At 41.3% G+C, this 22,531-nt stretch overlaps 1 protein-coding gene across 1 annotated transcript in view; it reads left to right on the top strand.

The window, feature by feature from the left end:
• The first annotated feature begins 5,778 nt into the window (after positions 1-5,778).
• The window catches only part of LOC125637390 (uncharacterized), a 35,506-nt gene continuing 18,753 nt past the window's right edge, over positions 5,779-22,531 (top strand). The window contains exons 1-2 of the mRNA XM_048851792.2: positions 5,779-5,914; positions 18,815-18,962. Of these exons, the coding sequence (XP_048707749.2) occupies positions 5,900-5,914; positions 18,815-18,962 (163 nt within the window). The 5' untranslated portion in view covers positions 5,779-5,899. The remainder of the gene's footprint in view (positions 5,915-18,814; positions 18,963-22,531) is intronic.

Raw genomic sequence — 22,531 nt, forward strand, 5'->3', positions numbered from 1 at the left:
TTTGTCTGTTATGAGCATTTGAAAATCTCAATTAGCACCTGCTTGGTAGAAACTTGTTAGAGTTTGGCAGCTAAATTCCACAAAGATTCCATCTGTAGTTCCACAAAGATTCCCTGCAGTTGCTCCTCCATGCTGCCACAAGCTGCTATGGTGCCAGGCAAAGGAACTGAGAGCAGAAAATCTTTCCTGTGCTCTCAGTGCTCCCCCTGCCAATGACCCAAGCAGCAAAGAAGGGATAGCTATCTGACCAGAATGCAGGGAAATGAGGAGCTAGTGGACTGCAGAGAAACAAGGGATGGTCTTAGTAAGACAGCTGAATACTGCCCTGGAGAAAAGCTACTATTTAATGCTGAGCAAGTCACTTAAACCAGTATGTTCACAGTTGGTCACTAATTGTGTGGTCCCCATTTTCTGGATGCCCATCTTGAAACTCTGGGATTGGATTTGCAGAAGTGCTGAGCACTGCATAGCTGCAACTGAAGTCAAATTGAGCTCTGTGCTGAACATATAAAATGGTAAGTGCTAAATGGAAAAAATAATATGTGATCATGTAATTAAAGACTGTATCATAATGCATATGCACAAGATAACTGAATTAAGGTTGCACAGGCAAACATAATTTTTGCATTTTCTAACTTTTGAGTACTTGAATTTGCAGCCATAATGTTCTGGTAATGTAGTTTTTTGTATGTAAAGTACCAACTCATCCTCTACAATCTCAGAGAATGAAACCTTAGAGCCAGAAGGCTTGATATGTTTGCTTCTGTAGTACTGGATCACTGGAGTAGCCTTCTTCTTCACCTTTAAAATGACCGTGGAACCAACCTTTTATAAATCAGGTTTAAAAAACTTTATTTCAGAACTCTTAAACAAAGCAGACTACCTATGTCTTTTACATTGTCTGTTTCAGTGTTTCTTGTTGAAGATGCACAGAACTTCTATGATGGTAAGTACCTCAGAAATAAGATGATTGTTAAGCAGTATAGTTATTCAGAAAAGAAAACACTTTATAAATATTGTATTTGTTCTAAAACTAAATTGGAATAACTTCTCTAGAAAAATCCCCGAATAAAGTTATATATATATATACCTTTTACAGTGTGATCCTCCATGAAGAATTTAACATTTGTTAATTTGTCTTATACCATTAGAGCTTCAGATGTTAATACTATATATTTGAGGGACAAAGTTATTAAAATCTAATTTTCTTCTGGGTGTTGAGGAAATTGGAACAAGTGTTCATGGAAGTGGAGAGAGAAAAAATCCTCAGGTGCTATTTCTGTAGCAGGGAAAAAATAATTAGAATACTATGGTAATATCAGGCTTAAATCTTGGAAAAGTTGTTCATCTGCAATAGATACGGGGCTATTGATGAATGATCAAGGTAAACTAGAAAAACTGGTTTTGTTTCTGTTGAGGCTTTTCATACATTTTCCTAAGAAATCTTTCATTTTGAGAGAGAACCCATATTCACACCTCCACTCCAGAATTTGTTCATTACGTGCAGTTAGGACTGTTTGATTAATTAATTGCCTACAATATCTCAGCCTAATTAATCTTCTAAGTAGCATTGTTTACTCCACTGAAGGCAAAATAGAAAAAGATATTGCTGTATTCCTACTGCTCAGGTTCACACCCAGCACAGCCGTCACATACTGTCCCTCCTCAAGTGACATTTTGGGGGATGAAAGTGTTTGAATGAAACTCTTTTTACAAGTCAGCCTTCCTTCCCCCATCTAACAGTAATAAATAAATTATAATGCTTCTACCCTAAGACCATAAAGTGCTGTCACCTGGGGGCTAGTGTTGTTATTCATGTTTTGCAAATGGGTAAGGCACCAAAAACTGGCATGACTTCCTATGGTCATATAGTGACTCAGCTGTGAAGAGGATTTGAAAGTCCTAACACCCAATCTGGTGTGTTAACTACAATAACATCCTCCTCCATTTAATTCCTCTCTTTCCTTCTCATGGTCCCTGTCTCTCCACATCTCTTTTTATTTGGTCATCATTGTCTGTGCTGTCTTGCACTTGGGATCAGATTTAGGTGCCTAAATCAGTTTTAGGTGCCACTGTGATCCACAAATCCCCAGCTCAGCTGTGGCCTAATCTCACTCAGTGCCTAAATTTGTGCTGGGAAAGTCCCCGTAGATGCCTATGTTTCTGACTCTGGGCACATGCACTGCAAGTGTCAGGATGCCTATCTCTTGCCTAAGCCTCAGCATAATCCAGAGGCCAGGCGAAGATAAGCAGGTGAATGCCTGTCTTCTTTGTGGGGCCTGAACTGGAAGGTGAGCTCAGAGGTTGTCTACTGGATTGTGTCCCATTAAAATCTGGCTAGAGGAGGAGATGACCTTATAACTTCTTTTAGCTCAATGGCTAGAGATGTAGGAGACCCAGATTCATTTCCTGCCTCTGCCTGATTGGGAGAAGGGATTTGAACAGAGGTCTCCCACTTCTCATTGAGGTATGGCGTAGTCTGTTAGGGGGGTGGGGTGGGGGAGTCTCCTTCAGTCTCTCCTGTTGAAGCTATTCCAGTTTGGATAAGTACTTAGGCTATGTCTATACTAGAGAGTTTATGGTGCCACAGCTGTACCGATGCACCTGCACCACTGTAAGATCTCTCATGTAGCCCCTTTGTGCTGACAGGAGAGAGCTCTCCAGTCAACATGATTAATCCACAACCAATGAGTGGCGGTAGCTATGTTGGTGGGAGAAGCTCTCCTGCCAACATAGCGCTGTGCACATTAGTGCTGATGACAGCGTAACTTATGTCGCTCAGGGGGATGGAATATTCAGACCCCTGAGTGACGTAAGTTTTGCCGACATAAGTCATTGTGTAGACATAGCCTTCCTTAGTCATTGTGCCTGAGAGAGAACAGTGAAAATGACTCTGTAACCTGGTGGCTAGAGCACCCACCTAGGAGGTGAGAGTCCCAGGGTCCAGTCCCCCAGCTAAAGTGATTCTTTGGATAAAAATAATTAAAGTAAATCAGATTCCACGGAAGAGATTGAGGGAGAACCCCCACATCAGAATATCCCATAGCGCTCTCCTGAGAGGTGGGAGACCTCGTGTTTACATCTTTTCTCCCTGTCTGGCAGGGGGGAATGGAACCTGGGTCTCCCACATCCCAGTTGAGTACTCTAACCACCTTATAAAAATTTATAAGGTGAGTGCTGCCACTTCCTTCTCCAGCTGTTGTGTGGAGTGAAGCAGGCACTTAACTAATTCCCACAAGAAACTGCTTAGGCACCTAAGCTCCAGGAGAGGGATTTCCAGCTATGGGTCACAAGTGACTCCCTGCAGCCAGACTTAAGCACCTCATTCCATGAGAGGAGTGAGGCTTAGGTCACACCCCTGTTGTTGGCATTTCCCATTGGCTAGTTTAGGCAGCTACCCCCACCCCTGGCAGGCTGGCTTTTGTGGATTTCACTCCTAGGCACCTCTCTCTCCCCATTCATTGTATGAGAGCCTAGGTGCCTAACTCAGATTTTGTGGATTCCAGTGTAGTTCCAGTGATTTTCTTGGTGCCTAAAAGTTAGGTGTTGCAATGCCTAAGCCCCTTATGTAGATCCCAGCCTTGGCCCTTTCTCTGCCACTTTATTTGTTGGCCTATTTCCTGCAATGGACCAGTCTCCCTCTTCTCACTTTGCCTCCATCCTTTCTCTCCCTGAACTTTATTGCATTCCCTGTAGCCATATCTTCCTCATGCCATAGGTGCCTCCAAGGATGGAATGCTGCTGCTTAGGAGCAGGAAGCAGCACTGCTGGTCATCTATTGCATCCTGCTCCAGTGTGCTGCATTGAGATGCAGAGTGGGGGATGAGGGAGCCAACAGAGGGAAAAGTGAATCTTTGGGGGTAATGCCCATGAGTAGCGTTTGGTAGCTGGGAGAAGGAAGTGAAGGGGGAACCTTGTTCACTGGCTGCAACCCTACTATGAGTGATGTTTCAGCTAGTAAGAGTGAGTGTGTGACAACGTGGGCATATGGGTCACATTTGTAATACTGACTGGAAGCTCTTTGGGGAAGGGGCTATCTTTTCGTTCTGTGTTTGTAAAGTGCCTAGCACAGTGGGGTCCTGGTGCATATTTTGTGCTCTTTTTAAAAAATAAATTTAGTTCCAAACAACCATTTTTTTCTTATAGTAGACTGTTTGGACTTTATAATTGTGTGTGGGTCTGTTACATCAGGATAATGATGATGCTGAAAGAACAATTTGTCTAGATTAGGTAGTGCTTTCCACTTCTGAACATCATTTATTTGTTTTTGGGTCTGTTTTCTGAAATTCTTTAAGTGCTCTTTTAACCATATTTAATTAGACCAAATAATGCTCCATGGAGCACAGACACATACATAACTAGGAATGGAGTGGTGGGAATGTCTGCAAAAAAAAGGGCATGCAATTTAGCACAAGTTCCATTGGAGTATTAACATGCTGACGGTTTTTGATTATCTCTTTACAAAGAAGTAACCAACCATATGATCATTGAAAATTACTGTGGTGAAATATTCTGAAGATTTGTGAACCTTGGTTAAAAAATTAAAAAAGAAGCTTTTTGTACTCTTCCACAAGTTGCTGTAGAGCTTCATTTTAAAAATTATATAAATAAAGGAAGGATTAGAAAAGGGACTAAAAACAAACAAACACTATCATGTGGTGATATGTGTCTTCATCACTGCATAATTTACCTATAGTTCTGTGTAAAAGTAAACCTACACATGGTTATAGATTGATACAAATTATTATAAATACCACAAATTTCACACATCCCACAAAATGCTTAGGGCCAAATTATGGTTACCACTGCAAGGGTGCGCTGCAATGGCAAATAGTGTCTGGAGACTGGCGGTATTTTAGAACAGATCATAATAATAATGCAGCTGTGAGTGCAAGGGCAGATAGGGGAGATGAAGCCCTGCTTGCTGTACTAAGGAAATGGGTTGGGGACATAGGCAAGCCATAGCTTTCCTTCCCCCCCAAACACACTGGTTAGTACCTGGAGACTAGTGCTGGGACAGGGAGAGTGCCTTTTGTACAGGTGTAGTAAGTGCCCACTGCTTGAATGCACTTCATAGATTATTCCTCATTCTGCACTAAGCAGAATAAGGCTTCCAGGTCTGCTCACGCATATTCCCTGTCAGCCAAGTATCCCATTAACTGTCACTGTAAGAGATGTAAGTTAGTCTGTAACCTAGTAGAGCGTTTGTGGGCTAAATTTTAGTCCAACAGTATTAGCTTACAAATGCTATTTCTGTCATGAATCACTAGCAGAATTAGGCTTAAGTTCCCTTCTGCTGTAGCAGAGAAATGTACATTTATGTGTTAACACCAAATTGTGTATAATCTTGTAAATCATATATTAACAGTACCACAAGACAACAACAAAAGAGGCTTTTAACCTTCAACCTTGTGCTGATATATCAGATGCAGACAAACTGGTTTCAAACCAATGAGCAGATGCTTTCTGTTTTATTTGTCTTTTATATTGAAAGGTTATTGCCGTCCATGTTTTAAAAGTGTGTTACACTCTGAAATGTTTAAATAGGGATGTTTGGATTAGTGGTGTCTCCTGCAGATAGTATAAGGAGCTCAGTGGTTAAAACTCATTCCGTGTGTACAGGAGGTGCCTTGCATGTTACTGAATTATTTAGTCCTGCAGCATGTACTCTCTTTCCACATGTTTTGTTGAAACTTTAATGAATTCTAAAAACACTGTTAATTAAAGTGGTGGTTTGTATAATTGGAATTTGCAAATGTTTTACAGGTAAAACTGGAGCCAAGAATTCACGGTGGAGAATGTGCTTGCAATATTGCCTGCATTTCCCAAGGGTGCCCCTCAGCAACGGGCCAAAAGGGCTGCAGAAGCCCTGGTGAAAGCTTCTAATTATTCCAGACTAATGGCAATACAACAGGTGAGGGAATATTGCTGGGTTTACTGAAGTTTTAATTTTTTTTCTGCATGTGTAGTTTTTTTTTAAATTGCTTTTGACTCCCCTGAAGCTCCTGTTGTGTTGGCTTTGTTCCACTGGCTGGTGGTGTAGCAGTGGGGGGTGGTGGTAAAGCAGAGAGAATACAGGCACTGGAACAAGGGTGCAACATTTCAGAAAAGGCTCCTAGCTCTAGGCCAGCCAAAATCTGATTCTTTGTTTTGTTTTTCCACATGTGGCCCATTTGTACTTTCTGTATGTTTATATATACTAGATAATGTTTCAGTATAATGTCAATTATTTTACATTGAATTGTCAATATACTTTTTCAAAACATTTTTACAGCTTGTCTGATAAAGAAAAGTATTTCAAAATTATAAATAGCTATAGAACCAAGTATTTTTAATACCAAGCTTTATTTTGCATTGATCAAGGGAAGTAAAATGCTCTCCCATAAATAAATGTTACCACGTGTGGAGCATGTTTATTTTTTAGCCTCTTGTAGATTTATAGGTATTGTTGGATATGCATAAAAAGGATCCATTCAGGATCATTGCACTGAATCTGTTTAACATTAAAATATATCAACAAACAGTAAATTCAAATATTTGAAAAAGATTGACTCCAACTCTCTGTAACAAGAGGGAAAAGATAACTAAAATTGTTTCCATTTTTTTCATATTGTCTAATGTTTGCAAAGCTGAAATTAACAATATGAGACATTAGCAAGTTCAGAATTAAGACCATCAGAATGTCAGTCTTCCTGGTCTGCCAAAGCTTTTTAACCTCACATCTGTTGAGAGCTGGTATTAATGAGACACTCTGTTATTTACACAGTCAATTTATGGATTTATCAAAGTAGAGCCTGTCTAATTAATTAGATTTCATGGCAGTTCTGTGAGAAGCATTAAGAGTGCTTTAAGTAATTAAACTTGTGACTTGTTAATATTATGATTGGAATAATATACAGTCTGTTTTGGTCTGGATTCAAAAACTGAAGCATGAGTTTGATGAGGCAGTGTTTAAACAGTAAGCACTATTAGTCTTCAATATTATTTTCTCATAATAATATAGTAGAGTTTAGAGGTTCCAAGTCCTAATCAGAGCCCATTGTTGTAGGTCCTGTATAAACTCATAAGAAGAAACAGCCCTGCTTCTGTCTGGACTTTTATGTGTATGATCTGTGGAAGTTCCACACTATAGGCTACAATAATCAGATTTTACGGCTAGTAAGTTCCCGTTCTACTTAATATTAAAGAAACAAGTTATCTATGTTTGAGCACAGATTGAACAGGAAATGTGTAAAACGATATTTGAGGAGGGTTATAATACTTGTATTTACACCATAGCAGTTAAAAACAGCCTGAGAAACTTGATCTTTAAGCTTTTATGTATGCATTCATTTAATCTGAATTGCTTGTAATCTTATTCATAATTGCTGTGTTATTAAAAGGTTGTTATTAAAAGGTTTAATTCTTCTACGTACATGGATGCAGAAACAGTATAGAAAAAGACAATGTGTGCCTTAACTTATCTCTGATGTTTAATGCTTGTAGATTTCAAAGAATTGCTGCACAATAGGAATTGGTTGAAAAAACCAAAGAATTTATTTATAACTTCAAAATTACAACAAAAGACATTTACTGCGGCACAGTATTATAGCAAAGTATAGAAAATTGCATAATGTTTTGATTTAGGAGGAAGATGCAAACGCATAAATGTTTTCCAGTTTCCCTAGCTTTAAACTTTAAATCTAGTCTTTTTTTCCCCAGTAGCTCTTTTGTGAGAGCAATCAAGTTATTTTGAAACCTACCAGGGAATATAATGAAAATTATATCAATATATTCATCTTTAATAGCAGAAGCTTTCTTATATAATTAGTATTAGTACTTATTATATTTATACCATTATGGATGGGTCAGTATCTAGATAGCATGAATGACTTATCTCTGATAATCCACCCTAGTGGTGCTCTTTCCGTACATTATTTATGTCATGGATCACATAACCGAGTAGCACAATGTTGAAGCTCTTCTTGTTTCTTAATATTTTGGAGCATACATGTAAGCTGCTGGGGCCTGGGCAGCCTATCTAGTGAGTGGAGCAGGACCTTGCCTGGTGGTTGTGGTGGCAGTTTGGGTAAGGACAAGTCAAGATCCAGGGATCAGGCACCAAGGGTAAAGCCAGAGTCAAGGGCCAAGTCAAGTTCAGAACTGGAGTCAGAAGTTGAAGTCTAAACTGAAGAGTAAGCTGGAGTCAGAGTCACGGATGTAGCCAAAGCTAGGAGTCAGAAATCAGAATGGATAGGGAGGCTGGGGCTGGAGCAGGAGTAGGACTTGAGCAAGGCAGCGGAAGTGAGAGCAGGGTAAGCACAGCTGCAGGCATGGTACACACTGAGCAGCTGCAAGACTCAAGTAGCAGACTACTGACTCTTGTGCCCAATCAGGAAGCACAACGGTTTGAGGGGGCTCACTGGACCCAGCTGTGCTTGCGGGGTTGCCTAGTGACCTTGCTGGGAGCCAGCTGTGCCCTTGCCAATACAGTGGCATCTCCAGAACTATCCATTATTGATTCCCAGAGAATTCTTCTCAAGTCTTTGAAGTATCTCCTTGTCCAACACTGACACTTACCATTCACTCTTGTCTGCTATTACCATGCTTTGTCTGCTGTTCCTAATACTGTAAATTTGTTACGACTCCCCTAAATATGGTATCAGCCTCAGATGAAGAAGGTGGTGAAAAAGAATTGAGAAACTGATGGTCAGTTTATGATGTGTTTAGTAGCAGTAAAACTCAGAATACTACTGTGTGATCTGCTAAGTATAAACAAAACAATTAGTCCGAAAGGAGCAAGTCAACGTCTGGAGGACAGAACTGTAATAAACGCAGGCCCTGATCCTGCAAACACTTAACATGTGTGCTCATTGGGACTACTTACATGCTTAAAATTAGCACTTAAGTGTTTGTGGAATTGGGGCCTTGCGGTGGAGTCTATAGATTGGCCAAGAATATAATCACAGCAATAGATATTGGTCAGTTAGTCTGCAAGAAAAGCAATGGAATCAGTTTGTATGTTAATTTCATGTTTTCCTTGGACCTCAGTAAGTGGATAATCATGAAGGGGCTATAATAAAATAGATACGTAAAGAAATTAGGTAGTTCAGAGAAGCACTCCCATGAAAGGATTAGAAGTCTGAGCAGTGTCGGCTCTAGTATATTTGCCACCCCAAGTTCCGAGAGCGCAACTGCCCAAGACAAAAAAAAAAAAAAAAATCGATGGCTGGAATGCTGCCCCTGAAATTGTGCCGCCCCAAGCATGTGCTTGCTTTGCTGATGCTTCGAGCTGGTCCTGAGTCTGAGATTCAACAGGGGCTAAAGTCTGAATTTGGTATTGCTTCAATGCCATTTACATTTTTAACTTGGGAGAAAAACATCTTTCTTTTGGTTGCTAACTGTAGCCAATTCCAATCCTTTGGTCTCCATTAAGAGGATTTTTTAAACTAAATTTCTCATGAAACTGTACAGCCTCAGCACATTGTTGTATGCAATGTTGTATCTGTGTATCTGGCCCCAGGATATTAGAGAGACACGGTGGGTGAGATGGTATCTGTTATTCGACCAACTTCTGTTGCTTTCTAAAGCTTGTCTCTCTGACCCACAGAAGTTAGTCCAATAAAAGACATTACCTCACCCACCTTTTCTTGGCTTCAGAACAGTCAGTTGTATTGATTTAGGTTCCAGTTCAACATGCTTAACATTTGCATGTGCTTAAAATTAGGCACCTTTCCTAAATGGGCATGCTGTCCTGACCGGAGGTCTAAATATGTAATTCAAAACATTTTAAAAAATTATTTCATATTCGTTGTTCTTAAACCAGTTATTGCAAAATGTGTTTTGCTGAAATCATTTGTTACAAGAATGATTTTACTGTAGGAAGAAAACTACATACACTTTCTCATGAGTGCATCTGATCGATATTTCTGAATGCCAAAACACCTGATCAAATCCTTTAAATCCTTGTCCTTAGACTGGTGTTATATGGGGATGTGGTATAATCAGTGGTGATCTGGAGCTGGTTCGCACCGGTTCGCGTGAACCGGTTGTTAAATTCAGAAGCCGGTTTAGAACTGGTTGTTAAGGGTTGGGCAAACTGCAGCCTGCGGGCCACATCTGGCCTGCTGGACCATCCTATCCGGCCCGCCTGAGCTCCCGGCTGGGGAGGCTCCTCTTGAGAATCCCTTTTTACTCACCTGGCGGCACTCCGGGTCCTTGGCAGCACCCCTGCACCTGAGACAGAATTAATTATCTAGACCATTCCTTACAGGTGTTTGTCTAACCTGCTCTTAAGAATCTCCAATGATGGAGATTCCACAACCTCCATTATTGCCTTTATTATTTATGATGCTATGTAAATAATACTAAAATATTCAATATTTTGACATTGAATTATGTAACAGAATGCTCTATTACTAACAAGAAACAGTAGAAAAAAATAACAATCCAGATGTACAACTCTCCAGAAACACTTGGGTTTGATGTTTTGAACAGTGTCTCTGAAACTGAAAATTTATTGCATATAAAATACCTTTGGGTGGTTCATGTATATTCACTTAATACTACACTCTTGGGAAAGCAGTTTTAGAGTTAGAGAGTGGTAGCCACTCCAGAGCAAAGGACGAAGCCAGCTTTTTGTTGTAGGCCTAATTATTAAGCAGCCCACTCTCCCAGTCATCTTCCCCCAAAACAAATAAGTCCCCCCTGAAACTTCCCATGTCACATTGCATCCCACAGCAGAATTTATCTGACATTTGGAAAAAATCAAGATGTAACTTCTTAAAGTCTTAATGTTATTTTTAAAAAAATCTCTGTGATTGTCTATAAAAAAAACCTCTAAATATTTTTGGCTCCTCAAACTTCCAAAATGTTTTAGACTACACACTCCAAAATTTCACATTTGGGCTGTTGACTTTACAAGGGAGGAGTGCAGCTTAATTTGTTGTCATGTTTTGTGAGAGAGAGTGGGTTAGTCAGAGCTTCTGATGGGGATGTACATAGTTTAGACTTTAAGGTAGTCAGGGATGGCGCTAACAATGTATTTCATTAGAACAGAGATATAAAGAGGAGGCAGCAAAAGAGCTCTCTCTCTCTCCCCTCACAATCTCGGGAAAAATAGGATCAGGAAGGGCCCAGGAAGAACTGGGAAACTGAACATCTTGCCTTCCCGGAAAAAGCCAGTTGCTATACTGCTTATAAGAGGTACAGAGGCTTTGTTAGTAAAGAAGTGTTTGGTTTTACACCAGGTAGATGAAAGCCATTCTTTACTGTTTTGCCTGATTTTGGACCACGCTGAGAAATGCCTCAGTCCTGACTCTCCATATGTTGTTCCACAGCATAGAGGCACTCTGGGCAGAGTTGTATGTGCATAAAGGGGGAGAGGCAAAGACAGGGTAGGAAACTGGGAGGAAACTCTGCGGCACAGAGTCATGCTTTCCAGTCTTGGAATGGAAGTAAGAGGAAGGGCTCTGGGAAAGGCAGGAGGAGAGAATGTATGGAGTGGGCATTGTAGGAGGCTGGGAAGGCCTAAGAAGGTGCATGGGGGAAATGCTGGGCACTGGTGCGGTATTAGGGAAAGGTTGCAGGCAGGGGTTGAGTCCTACTCTGATGACATGGTGCAGAGGAGCATCCCAGAGGAGGTCAAGTGGGGTCACTGTCTTGGGTTGGAAGAATTCTCTGTGGTGAATATAAGATATAAAATTTCTGCTATACCTCCTAAAAGTTCAATAATGTGGCTCTTGGGTTTTATTAACTTATTCTCTAGGTAACCCCACAGGGAATCACTTAGGTTTGTTCACTCGCCAGAAACCTGAGGTTGGAAAATAAAATCTGGAGTCTCAGTGGCATTTGAGTAGGGTTTCCACCTGTGAGGTACCTTCCCCTCCCTGCCTTCCCCCCCCCCCCCCCCAAAGGGATATCCCAGATGAACCTCAGCCCACAAAACTGGAGAGTTGGCAGTATCTACTGAGCACCCTTACGGATTTCCCAGGACAACTACCTCAAAAAGGCATCTTCCTGGGAAAACTTGGAAGGGTGGCAACCCTATGAGAGAACTGACACATTTTCCTCATCATGGAGAGGGGTTTTTGGCATTATAGAAGAGACAGAGAAAATGACCCTTTAGCTGTGTAGATAAATGTATAAAGAAGACTGGTTCCTCCGTGACAGTGCCAGACCTTTTTCTTCATGGCAGCAATCTTTTAGGAGCTGGGATATCACTGTCTACCCTCACCCCACCCATCCCTCATCTCCTTATGTCTGCAGATTAGCTCCCTCTCTAAGGTGGGGGAAAGCAACAAAAGTGATTTAATGCTGTACTAACAAATAAATAAATTTCTGTTTGGAAATTAGTTACTATTGAGCACAGAACACTGAACATAGCAGGTTTAAGTCCACCCTAGTCTGTGGATTCAGCATCTGTTTAATGATCGTAAGGAGGAGCTTATACTGAGTCCTGGGGAAGAGGGAAGTATCTCTAATTAGTTTTGCTACCCTGCCTTCCATGGCTTCAGAGGCCTTTCCATCCCTTGTTCTTCTCCTTTGCTCTGCTGTACAGCATAGAACAGAGGGAAGCCCATAAACCATAAATCAGGCACATATGGTAACAAAAATGTTACAGAGGGATCATATGTTTTGGTTACTATGCAAAAGAAAGAAAGGGGGAAAGGTTAATCAGAAAAACATCTGAAATTTCAAATGCACATTCCCATTTCAGCATCAGTTGCTATTTTACTCTTAAAAAAAAAAGTGCCTGAACCAATGTTTTTTAGCTAAGACACAATGAGTACAAACAAGGGCCCTTTTATGTTCTGTTCAATATAAACACAAGAAATCACTAGTCGTCGTAGTAGTAATAAGTATTCAGCTTAGTATGTGTAGACGTTACAAAACATACTTTATAAAACAGTGAGACAAAAGTTTTCATTTTGTACATCAGATTTTAGCGGCGGTCAGAAAAGAAGAACGTTTTTTGTCTTTTTGTCTCTTTTTGTTGGAATTTTGAATTTTGAAAAATTCTGGCTGGCTCTGTAGTATGTCAAAATAACAGGATGGATTTTTCATCTCTGTTTTTTATCAGAAAAATCAAAATTTGGAAAATTTCTATTGGCTCTATCATGTTTGCAGGATTTTTCTTTGGCAAATTAAAATAACCCATGAAATTGTCTTAACAAGGATTATTAAGAATATGCCCAGTAATTCATTTGTAAATCCTTCATTAGAAAACACCAACATCCTTTTGCAAAGGATTTTAATAAAGGAGCCATTTTCTCCCATAATACATTCAGGTATGTTTTGGAAATAGATTTGTGGATGCTGTTGTTCCAAGTGGAGCTGGCGTCTCCCTATTCCTAAGTAGTTGGTCTCTGGTTATGGTCTTGTCTTCTTACAGCTTTGTCTCTCAATCAGTTGTTTAAGTTATCTCTGTCTCATCAGCTCACTAGCAGGACATTTCTTGATCTGGCCTAGTATTCCTCTGGGTCTCTTTGCCAGATGTTTGGCAGGTTTACTGGATCTCTCTTGTATGCAACAGTCTCTCAATCTGGCCTCCCTGAAGTGTAGAATCGGGATTCTTCAGGGCTGGAAACTGAAGTTGTTCCAAAAGATAAATATTTTTTCTTGATTAAAGACAAATGTTTTCTTTCAAGATATAGCTCCTTAGTAATCAACATAAGTTTTCAAAGTGCACGTCATTCAGATCTTCCACTAACGCAGTTTTCCATGCAGAGGTAGGGCCAACCAAATTTAAATGTTGACAATAAGCTAAAGATGAAGAAAGAAGAGGACATTTACATATTAACTGAATACAAGTAAATTTAGATTATGTCCCCACATCTCTCCTCTTGCAGTTTTAGTTGTAATTTCAGTAACCAAGCTGGCATCCATAATAACAGTTTATTCAACCTTTCAGACCAGGCCAGTCTTAAAAAAACAAAAATGGATAAAACTTTTCAGTAAAATGGAACTTGCAGAACAAATAAAGTATGGTCTTCTCAGGGCTTTGTAATGCTACTTACCATGTCACAAAGATTCCTTCCTCAACATCAGTGTTCTAAACTGGAGTTAATTTGGGATAGGTATGCAGCATCTTTAGGTCACTCTTGAACCTAACATCAAGGATATTTTCACACCATTCCCATCTTATACATTACCTCCTAAAGATCTAGCTTGGGGAAGCAGATAGTTAATAGGCAACAGGTTTAAAACAAAAGGAAGTATTTCTTCATGCAATGAACAGTCAACCTGTGGAACTCTTTGCCAGAGGATGTTGTGAAGGCCAAGACTATAATAGGGTTAAAAAAAGAACTAGATACATTCATGGTGGATAGGTCCATCAGTGGCTATTAGCCAGGATGGGCAGGTATGGTGTCCCTAGCCTCTGTTTGCCAAAAGCTGGGAATGGGTGACGGGATGGATCATTTGATGATTACGTGTTCTGTTCATTCCCTCTGGGGCATTGGCGGCTATCAGAAGACAGGATAGTGGGCCTGATGGACCTGTGTTCTGACCCAGTATGGCCATTCTTATGTCCTGCTAATGGGGAAAAGGGAAGCAGCAAACTGTTTGGAGGTGGGAAGATGACGTAGGTAAGGTAATGGGCAGTGCTTACACACTCACAATGTGCTCCTAAAATCAACTACTTTTTCAAATTTAATGGAAATATTGGTTGGGGTTACTTTATGTAAACTTCCTATATTTAAGTGGAGGGGAGTGGGAGTGAGGGAGTTCCTCCAGGTGCTTTAATGAAGAATTTTATTGGCAGAATATTGTAATAAAAATGTGGAATGCAATAGCCACAAAAACTGTAAGTCAAATAATGATAAGGCGAAAACAGTTGTGTGCTCTGCTTTCTCAGCACAGCTGTTCTAGTCTCTCACTAGTAAAAGGCTGATCAAAACCACAGTGCAGGTGCTTATTAAAAAGCTCAACCCAACCAATCAAAAAGGAATAAAACATTGTGTGCAGCTTCTCTGACACTAAATATTCATGGTTCATTGATTAGATGGGTGTTATTTAAAGCACTTCATAGCTAGTGCAAAGAAGATAACATTCTTTTGGATGGTCTGAGGTTTATCTCAGTATTAAAACACGGTGTACAAAATATTCTGATTTTAATTTCATAAAGCAAAGCAAATTGCAAGTCACAAAATCAAATTCAGCTCTTTATGATGGACAATATTAATTGGGTTATAACAAAGCCAAAAGTTTTTTTCAGAAAATTTAGTTTCCCTAAATCAGACAGAGTAACACAGACAAACACTAGATAAAGACAGGTGAAGGAGAAGGAAAAGGAAAGAGTGCTTCTTTACAGTTAAGCGGTTGATGGTGGCTGTGGTTGCTGTCTTTTGAGATAGGAGTTTGCTCTGGTGGATAAAGACCTATCATCTTGGTAGAAGTCAGGCTGGAAGACTGGAGCAGAGCAGGAGATGAGATCTAGTTGTTGGATGAAGTTTCCACTTTCTTCCAGGGGTGGAAACGAGCAAAGAAAATGTCAGGCTCTAGACTATTGACCAATGAGAATAACTTATTACACCTCAAGGAATGCCAAACCCGAGAGTATGAAGGCTGTATTAACTGGTTAGGCCCATAACATAGAAAATAAAATAAAAATTACTTAAAAAAAGAAATTATGCACATTCTCATTGTATACAGTGCTAAGATGAATGAATGAATGAATGACACTGTCCCGCATCCAAATTCAGTCTACAATCAGGTCATGGGGAACGTAGGTTGTCCATAGAAGATCTTTACTAGGTTCTTCCAATAATTTCCTTTGTTCATACAATCTTGTCTGTTTCAAAGACCATGAAAACAATGAAAAAATCAAGGAACATCAACAACGGTCCAGTTTTCAAAACAAGGTTCCCTGAAAGCACTCAGTCCTTTCTTGAGCATCACCACAGCAAAGTGATTTTAGACCTTTATTTGGAGTCTGAGAATGAGAGTCCAATTGTTCATAGGTCTTACTCCTTTAAGCGTCACTTTCTTTTAAGCATCATCCACTGATCATGTTGTCATGATAGGCCTGGTCTCCATATGGCATAGAACTGTAGTCACTGTAAGAATGTCAGAACCAAAGAATGGGGGCAAAGGCTAAATCTCTCTCTCTCTCACTCAGGTAATCCTGTTGGGAAAGGTATGCTATATCAGGTCCTTCTCTACTTTACCATTGCTCAGTGCAAAGTGCTCCGCAAGAGCTGTCTGTTCATATTTTAATTAGGTGTGATGAGAAGCATTTGACAACTAAGTGTATGTAGTTTTTCCTGTCTCCTCATCTCTACCCAGGCTCACTGGCAATATCAGTTCATATGGTACATTTTGAAAGATGGACTTCAAGTTCTCCTAGCCTAGAATATAGTTCAGTTTTGGGTTTTTGTTTTGTTGGATTCTCTAATCCAAAGAGGTCTAATGCTATCAGGATGGATAAGAGGGTTACTCTCATTAATGAGAGTTTCATATTATCAGGACTGCCAAAGGGACCAATTAGGACATTACTAGTTATAGGTTTTTGCCTCTTCATCAAAAATAAAGTTAATGTAAGTATTCATAACTGTTCAGACAGCCATATCATTCATGAAGAAGAGCCCACAGAAAGGCCATTGTGTTGAGGAAGCATCTTGCAGACTGTCATTTCAGTTACTAGAAATATAAAAGCTTCATTGAAGTCAATGGGAGTTTTACTATTGACTTCAGTGGGTCCAAGATATTACTCATTGCATTTATAGGCACTACTCTGTTACCTGACTAACATTTGGATATGACAGTTGTTACATTATGTAGATGACAACTTCCTTGGGTTTCTTGTAATTCTGCTCTGCGTTTTTCTTCCAGTACAGCTTACTAGTCTTTGAATGTTTGATCTAAGGTCTGGAAAAGCCTAAGACTCGACTAATTTGGAGGTTTGTTCTTTTCTACGCGCTTCAAATGAACAGAGATGTAGGCAAAGTATTGTGTTTTCTAGAGGCCATTGGTTTTTGTTTCAATCCCTGTGGGCTATCCAGACTCACTGAGTTAGCAATGAAAGAGAGCTCATTTTTTCCCCTGTGGTAATGTTGCCACCCTTTTTCCTGATTGTTAACTGTTACTGCATGAATTTACAGCACTAATCCAAATTAATTAACAGTATTTTTTTTTAAAAAAAGCGCCATTCCTGCCTCTGAATTTTCCATCCTTCTTAATCTTCTCTGTTTCTCTTTTTTGGATCATCAGATCTTTGGGGGAAGGGACTGATTTGTACAGCACCATGTACATCTTGGTGCTTAATAAATAAGTCATGACAATAGTAATTAATAATGCCAAACCACCTTTTCTTTATGAGAATCTGATTCCTTACTGTGGCTTTTCAGCTATAACTTCTCCCTCTGAAATACCAAGTGGAGAGTGGAATATTTCCACATCCAATTTTCTGCTCACTTCAGGGGGAACTCTCCAGCTGGGCTTAGAAAACAGTTTCTGAGAATGGAAATATGGATTCATCCACAGCAATACTGATATGCAGAAACAAAGACCCATCCGTATTTTATGGATTTTATTATTTTTAACACATTGAAATAATGGAAAATATTTGTAGTGTTTTATATAAGCTTTGTGTTAACATTTTTTTTTCCTCACAACACTTAAAAAAATTATGGTGTTGAAAGAAAAAAAATATTTGGTCACTAGAAACCATCTGTTTCTCAATGCTCACAGAGATTTTGCTAGAGCAGGGGTGGGCAAACTTTTTGGCCCAAGGGCCACATCTGGGTATGGAAATTGTATGGTGGACCACGAATGCTCACAAAATTGGGGGTTGGGGTGCGGGAGGAGGTGAGGACTCCAGCTGGAGGTACGGGCTCTGGGGTTGTGGGTACAGGAGGGTCCTCTGGGCTGGGACCGAGGGGTTTGAGGGAGGAGGGGAATCAGGGCTGGGGCAGGGAATTGGGGTGCAGAAAGGTGGCAGGGGTGCAGGCTCTGGGTGGTGCTTACCTCAAGCAGCTCCCTGCAGCTCCCATTGGCCGTGGTTCCTGGCCAATGGGAGCTGCGGGGGTGGCGCTTGGGGCGGGGGCAGCATGTGGAGCCCCCTGGCTGCCCCTATGTGTAGGAGCTGGAGGGGGGACACGTTGCTGCTTCCCGGAGCTGCGTGGAGTGGGGCAAGCCCCTGACCCCGCTCCTCAGTTGGAGTGCCAGAGCAGGGCATGCCCTGGACCCTGCTCCCCGGTTGGAGCTTGAGGGCTGGATTAAAATGTCTGTAGGGCCGGATGCAGCCCCCAGGCTGTAGTTTACCTTCCCCTGTGCTACAGTTACATTTATAATAATTCTTTAAAGGGCCTGAGCCATAGCCCATTTAAATCAATGGAAAGATTCCCTGTTGACTTCAATGGCACACTGGATCAGGTCCTAAAAGATTTCTGTGCTGAACTACACTGCTTGTAATTCACTATATTAATGGTGTATTTAAGCTTCAAATATGCTCCCTGGGCTGCTTGGTTTGCTAGTGCAGAAGTTTAAAAAAAAATCTGTTTTGGTTATTCTGAAATTGAACTTTTCAAAAATGTCTGTTCCCTGGAAAAAATCTGAATTTCCAGCTTCTTCCAAATCAGAACAAACAACCAAACAAGTCAGAAATGTGAAATTTCCCACAGGCTGGAAATTCCAATTCCCAGTCTATTCACACTTTAAAAGATTCTGCCATTCTGAGAGAGATTGCCTATGCTTAAAATGGGGAATTGTTCTGGGACTGGCAATGTCTCTCAAAACAGAAGAAAATTTTGAATGTGACCTCCGCATAGGATGTGAATAATGGTAATTATTGTAGCTAACCATCATTATGTTTTATATGTATTTTGTCTTCTAGATACATGCTCTGCAAGCTGAACTCAATTTCCATAAAAGCCTATACAACCTCCAAGTTAAGTACACTGAAGCTGTTTTTGAGGGGATAAAGCAAGCCTACCACACTTTTCAAGAGAACGTTGTGTCAGTTCTATGTTCACCACTACAAGGTTAGTGTGTATTTTTGTGATATTTCCAGCAGCACAAACTAAAACCAGTTGGAAAATATCGATAAACATTAAATAAAAGATCTGCAAAGCTGTAATTTACAATCAGCACCAATCCCACCTAGCACTGGTTTTTCTTCACTGTATTATAAATAATCCCTTCATCTGTATACTGGATTTTCTATGCACATTTGTAGACTCAAAAATTCAAAATTCCTTACATAAAATACATAATATATGGTATAACAGTATTATATGGCATTCATAAGGAAAATAAAAATGTGTTTATTACTTTTTATTAAAAAAATGTATTGGGAAATAAATGTGTAAAAATTCATCCTTAATATGCAGTATGAACTCTAGTGTGGGTTTTTTCATATTTTCTTTATTACATTTTCAAGAAGAGTACAAAACAAACTAAAATCTCATGCAATGATGAAGACATTTAAATTAATAAAAAATCATTACAACCCATATCACAACAAAGGAAGGCAAATATACAAGTCTGTTCTATTTTCTTTTTCCTTTCAATTTTAGCACAGAAAAGTCCACAAACATATGGTCATTTTATACTAGTTACAAATGTGATCTTAAAAAAAAAGGTAGTAAATAATTTAGAGAGACAAGGTGGAGGAGGTAATATATTTTATTGGACCAACTACTGTTGGTGAAAGAGACACACTTTCGAGCCACACAGAGCTCTTCTTCACATCTGGGAAAGGTACTTAGAGAGTAATAGAGTGTTGTAGGTAATGACATTACTAACTCAATATGAAATGTAAAGAGACAAATTTAAAATGGAGCATCGACAAACTGATTTCTACTTTAGATAATAAAAAAATAAAAATACAATACTGCAAATACTGTTCACTCTCTAAAGGTGTCTCTTTAAAAAAAAATTCAGCAACTTTTATGCAAAAATTCAGCACCTCATCCCATGTAAATTGGCATAGTTTGTGCTAATGAATCAAGGTGGAATTTTCAATCCTAAGTGATACTCACCATGCTTATGGGATAAACTTTTTCATCATTTTGCAGTCATTCTGTGTTCATATGTACACACTGTGGCAAATTGCTGGCACAATTATGATGGGTCCTGCGCTTCCTCTTCTGGGCGTGGGGGTCAGGGCACAGTTTTCTGCCCCTGAACTAGGGTATCTACTGTCCCACTAGTAACCCAGAGAAGGGTAGTGGAGAGGGAGAGACCCGGGCCCGCCCTCTACTCCAGGTCCCAGCCCAGGGACCCTAGGGATAGTGGCAAACCACTTGAACTAGTGCTTCCTTCCCCGTGCTACTTCCCTCTCCTGCTCTTCAGCTTGTGGGCTTCCTGCCCTCTCTCTGCACAAGCCGGTGTCTCTTTATCTAGGGTCTTGGTCTTCTAGCCAGCCACGGCACTTCTTCAAACTCTTCTCTACTTCAAGTCCTTCCCCTAGCTGATTGAAGCAGGGGGTTTTTATCAGGTGACTGGCTTCAGATGCTCTAATTGGCTTCAGGTGCTTTTAATTAATCTATAGAAACCTTTCTTCCCTCTACAGGGAATAAGGCTTCACCTCATCCTGTGGCTTACATATCCATATATCTCTCCTATATCACTCTCCTGCTGCCTTCTGGCCTGCTGTATCACAATACATAGACACATAAGTGTACTATATGTCTGGACTTCCTTGTAGGAAGTGCTGAACATTTTCCCCCCCTGTACTGTTGTAGTATTTCAGCTGTCAGAACTGGGCTTGCTCTCCAGAGTACACTAGATAACATGTCTGTCCCTCTGTCTGTCTCTCCCCCACCCCACTTTCTTTACGGATGTTCTTTCTTCTTGCATAAACCTTAAAGCGGAAGCTTCAGAGGTTGCTTTAAGGGACTTTCTCACTGCTTTTAAAAACAATGCCGAACAGATCCAAGATGCAGTTGACACTTTGACTCCATCAAAGAATCAGCAGCACGAAGGTAATAATTTTTATTTGTTCAATTTAAGACAGCAAGAAATGAAAAAAAATAGCTGTTTTCAGTATTCCTGAGTCTGTAAAAACAAGTCACAGGTCTTGGAAGGAAAGTAATTCCTCTGTGCTTTCTTACAGACTAAAATCATAGTATATTCTGATCTCAGTTACACTAGATAAAATCTAGAGTAGCTGCAGTAATTTCAGTGGAGTTATTCCAGATTTACAGTGGTGCAAATGTGAGCAGTATTTAGCTCTCCATTGCTTTACTGTTTAGTTTTCCCTATTGGTTATAGCTTTATTAATATTGTACTAAAACTCTGAAGGATTGAATGTTTTCTCTTTCATTGTGTGTATATTTGTAGTGCATTTCAATGACCATGAAATTAAGAGACTGATAACACTGGATGAAGGCCCAAGTATTTAGGGATGTAGTAGATTCTCCATCACTTGCCATCATTAAATCAAGACTGGATAGCTTTCTAAAAGAGATGCTTTAACTCCAACAGAAGTTATGGACTTGATGTAGGAATTATTGCGTGCGGTTCTTTGGCCTGTGTTACGCTAGAGGCAGTGGTGAGGTGGAGCCGGTTCGCACCGGTTTGCTAGAACTGGTTGTTAAATTTAGAAGCCCTTTTAGAACCGGTTGTTCCACGAGGGACAACCGGTTCTAAAAGGGCTTCTAAATTTAACTGGCCAAAAGTGGCACCTTAGGCACCGACTCCACGAGTGCTCCAACCCTGGAGCACCCAAGGGGAAAATTTGGTGGGTGCAGAGCACCCACCGGCAGCTCCCCGCCCCACCCCCGGCCCCAGCTCACCTCACCTCCGCTCCGCCTCCGCCTCCTCCCCTGAATGCGCCGCCCCGCTCTGCTTCTCCGCCCCCCCCCCGGCGTCCCGCGAATCAGCTGCTGGTGCGAGAAGCTGGGGCAGGCTGAGAAGAAAGCGGCAGCTTCCCGCTCAGGCCCAGGGAGGCGGAAGTGAGCTTGTGGGGTGGGGGTGGGGCACAAGGAGGGCTGCCCGCGCTGCAGCACGTAACCCGGGGGGGGAACACGCGCAGAGGAACCGCTCCCTGCCCCAGCTCACCTCCATCACCCTCGGCCTGAGTGTGAAGCCGTGGTCTGCTTCGCAGTCCTCCCCGGCTTCCTGCCAAACAGCTGATTCACAGGAAGCCGGGGGGGCGGAGAAGCAGAGCGGGGCGGTGCATTCAGGGGAGGAGGCGGAGCGGAGGTGAGCTGGGGCCAGGCGCGGGGTGGGGAGCTGCCAGTGGGTGCTCTGCACTCACCAATTTTCCCCATGGGTACTCCAGGCCCGGAGCACCCAGGGAGTCGGCGCCTAAGGTGCCACTTTTGATGTGATCAGTGGGGGGAGTGGCCACTCCCCTCCTAGCTGCTCCCCCCCTGCTTCCCCTCTAGAAGCCAGAGGTACCTGCTGGGAGCTGCCCCAGGTAAGCACCACCGGGACTCTCCACCTCACCCCCCGGCAGGTGCCTCTGGCTCTTAGGCGTGGGTGGGCACCCACTACGGTGGCCCACGAGACCCTCCTGCCCGGTTCTGGGGGTAATCAGGGGACAGGGAGGGGGGTGGATGGGGCAGGGTTCCTGGGGGGGGGCGTCAAGGAACGTGGGGGGGTT

This window comes from Caretta caretta, chromosome 5 (assembly GCF_965140235.1).
Source record: "Caretta caretta isolate rCarCar2 chromosome 5, rCarCar1.hap1, whole genome shotgun sequence".
In the NCBI taxonomy this organism is placed as follows: domain Eukaryota; kingdom Metazoa; phylum Chordata; order Testudines; family Cheloniidae; genus Caretta; species Caretta caretta.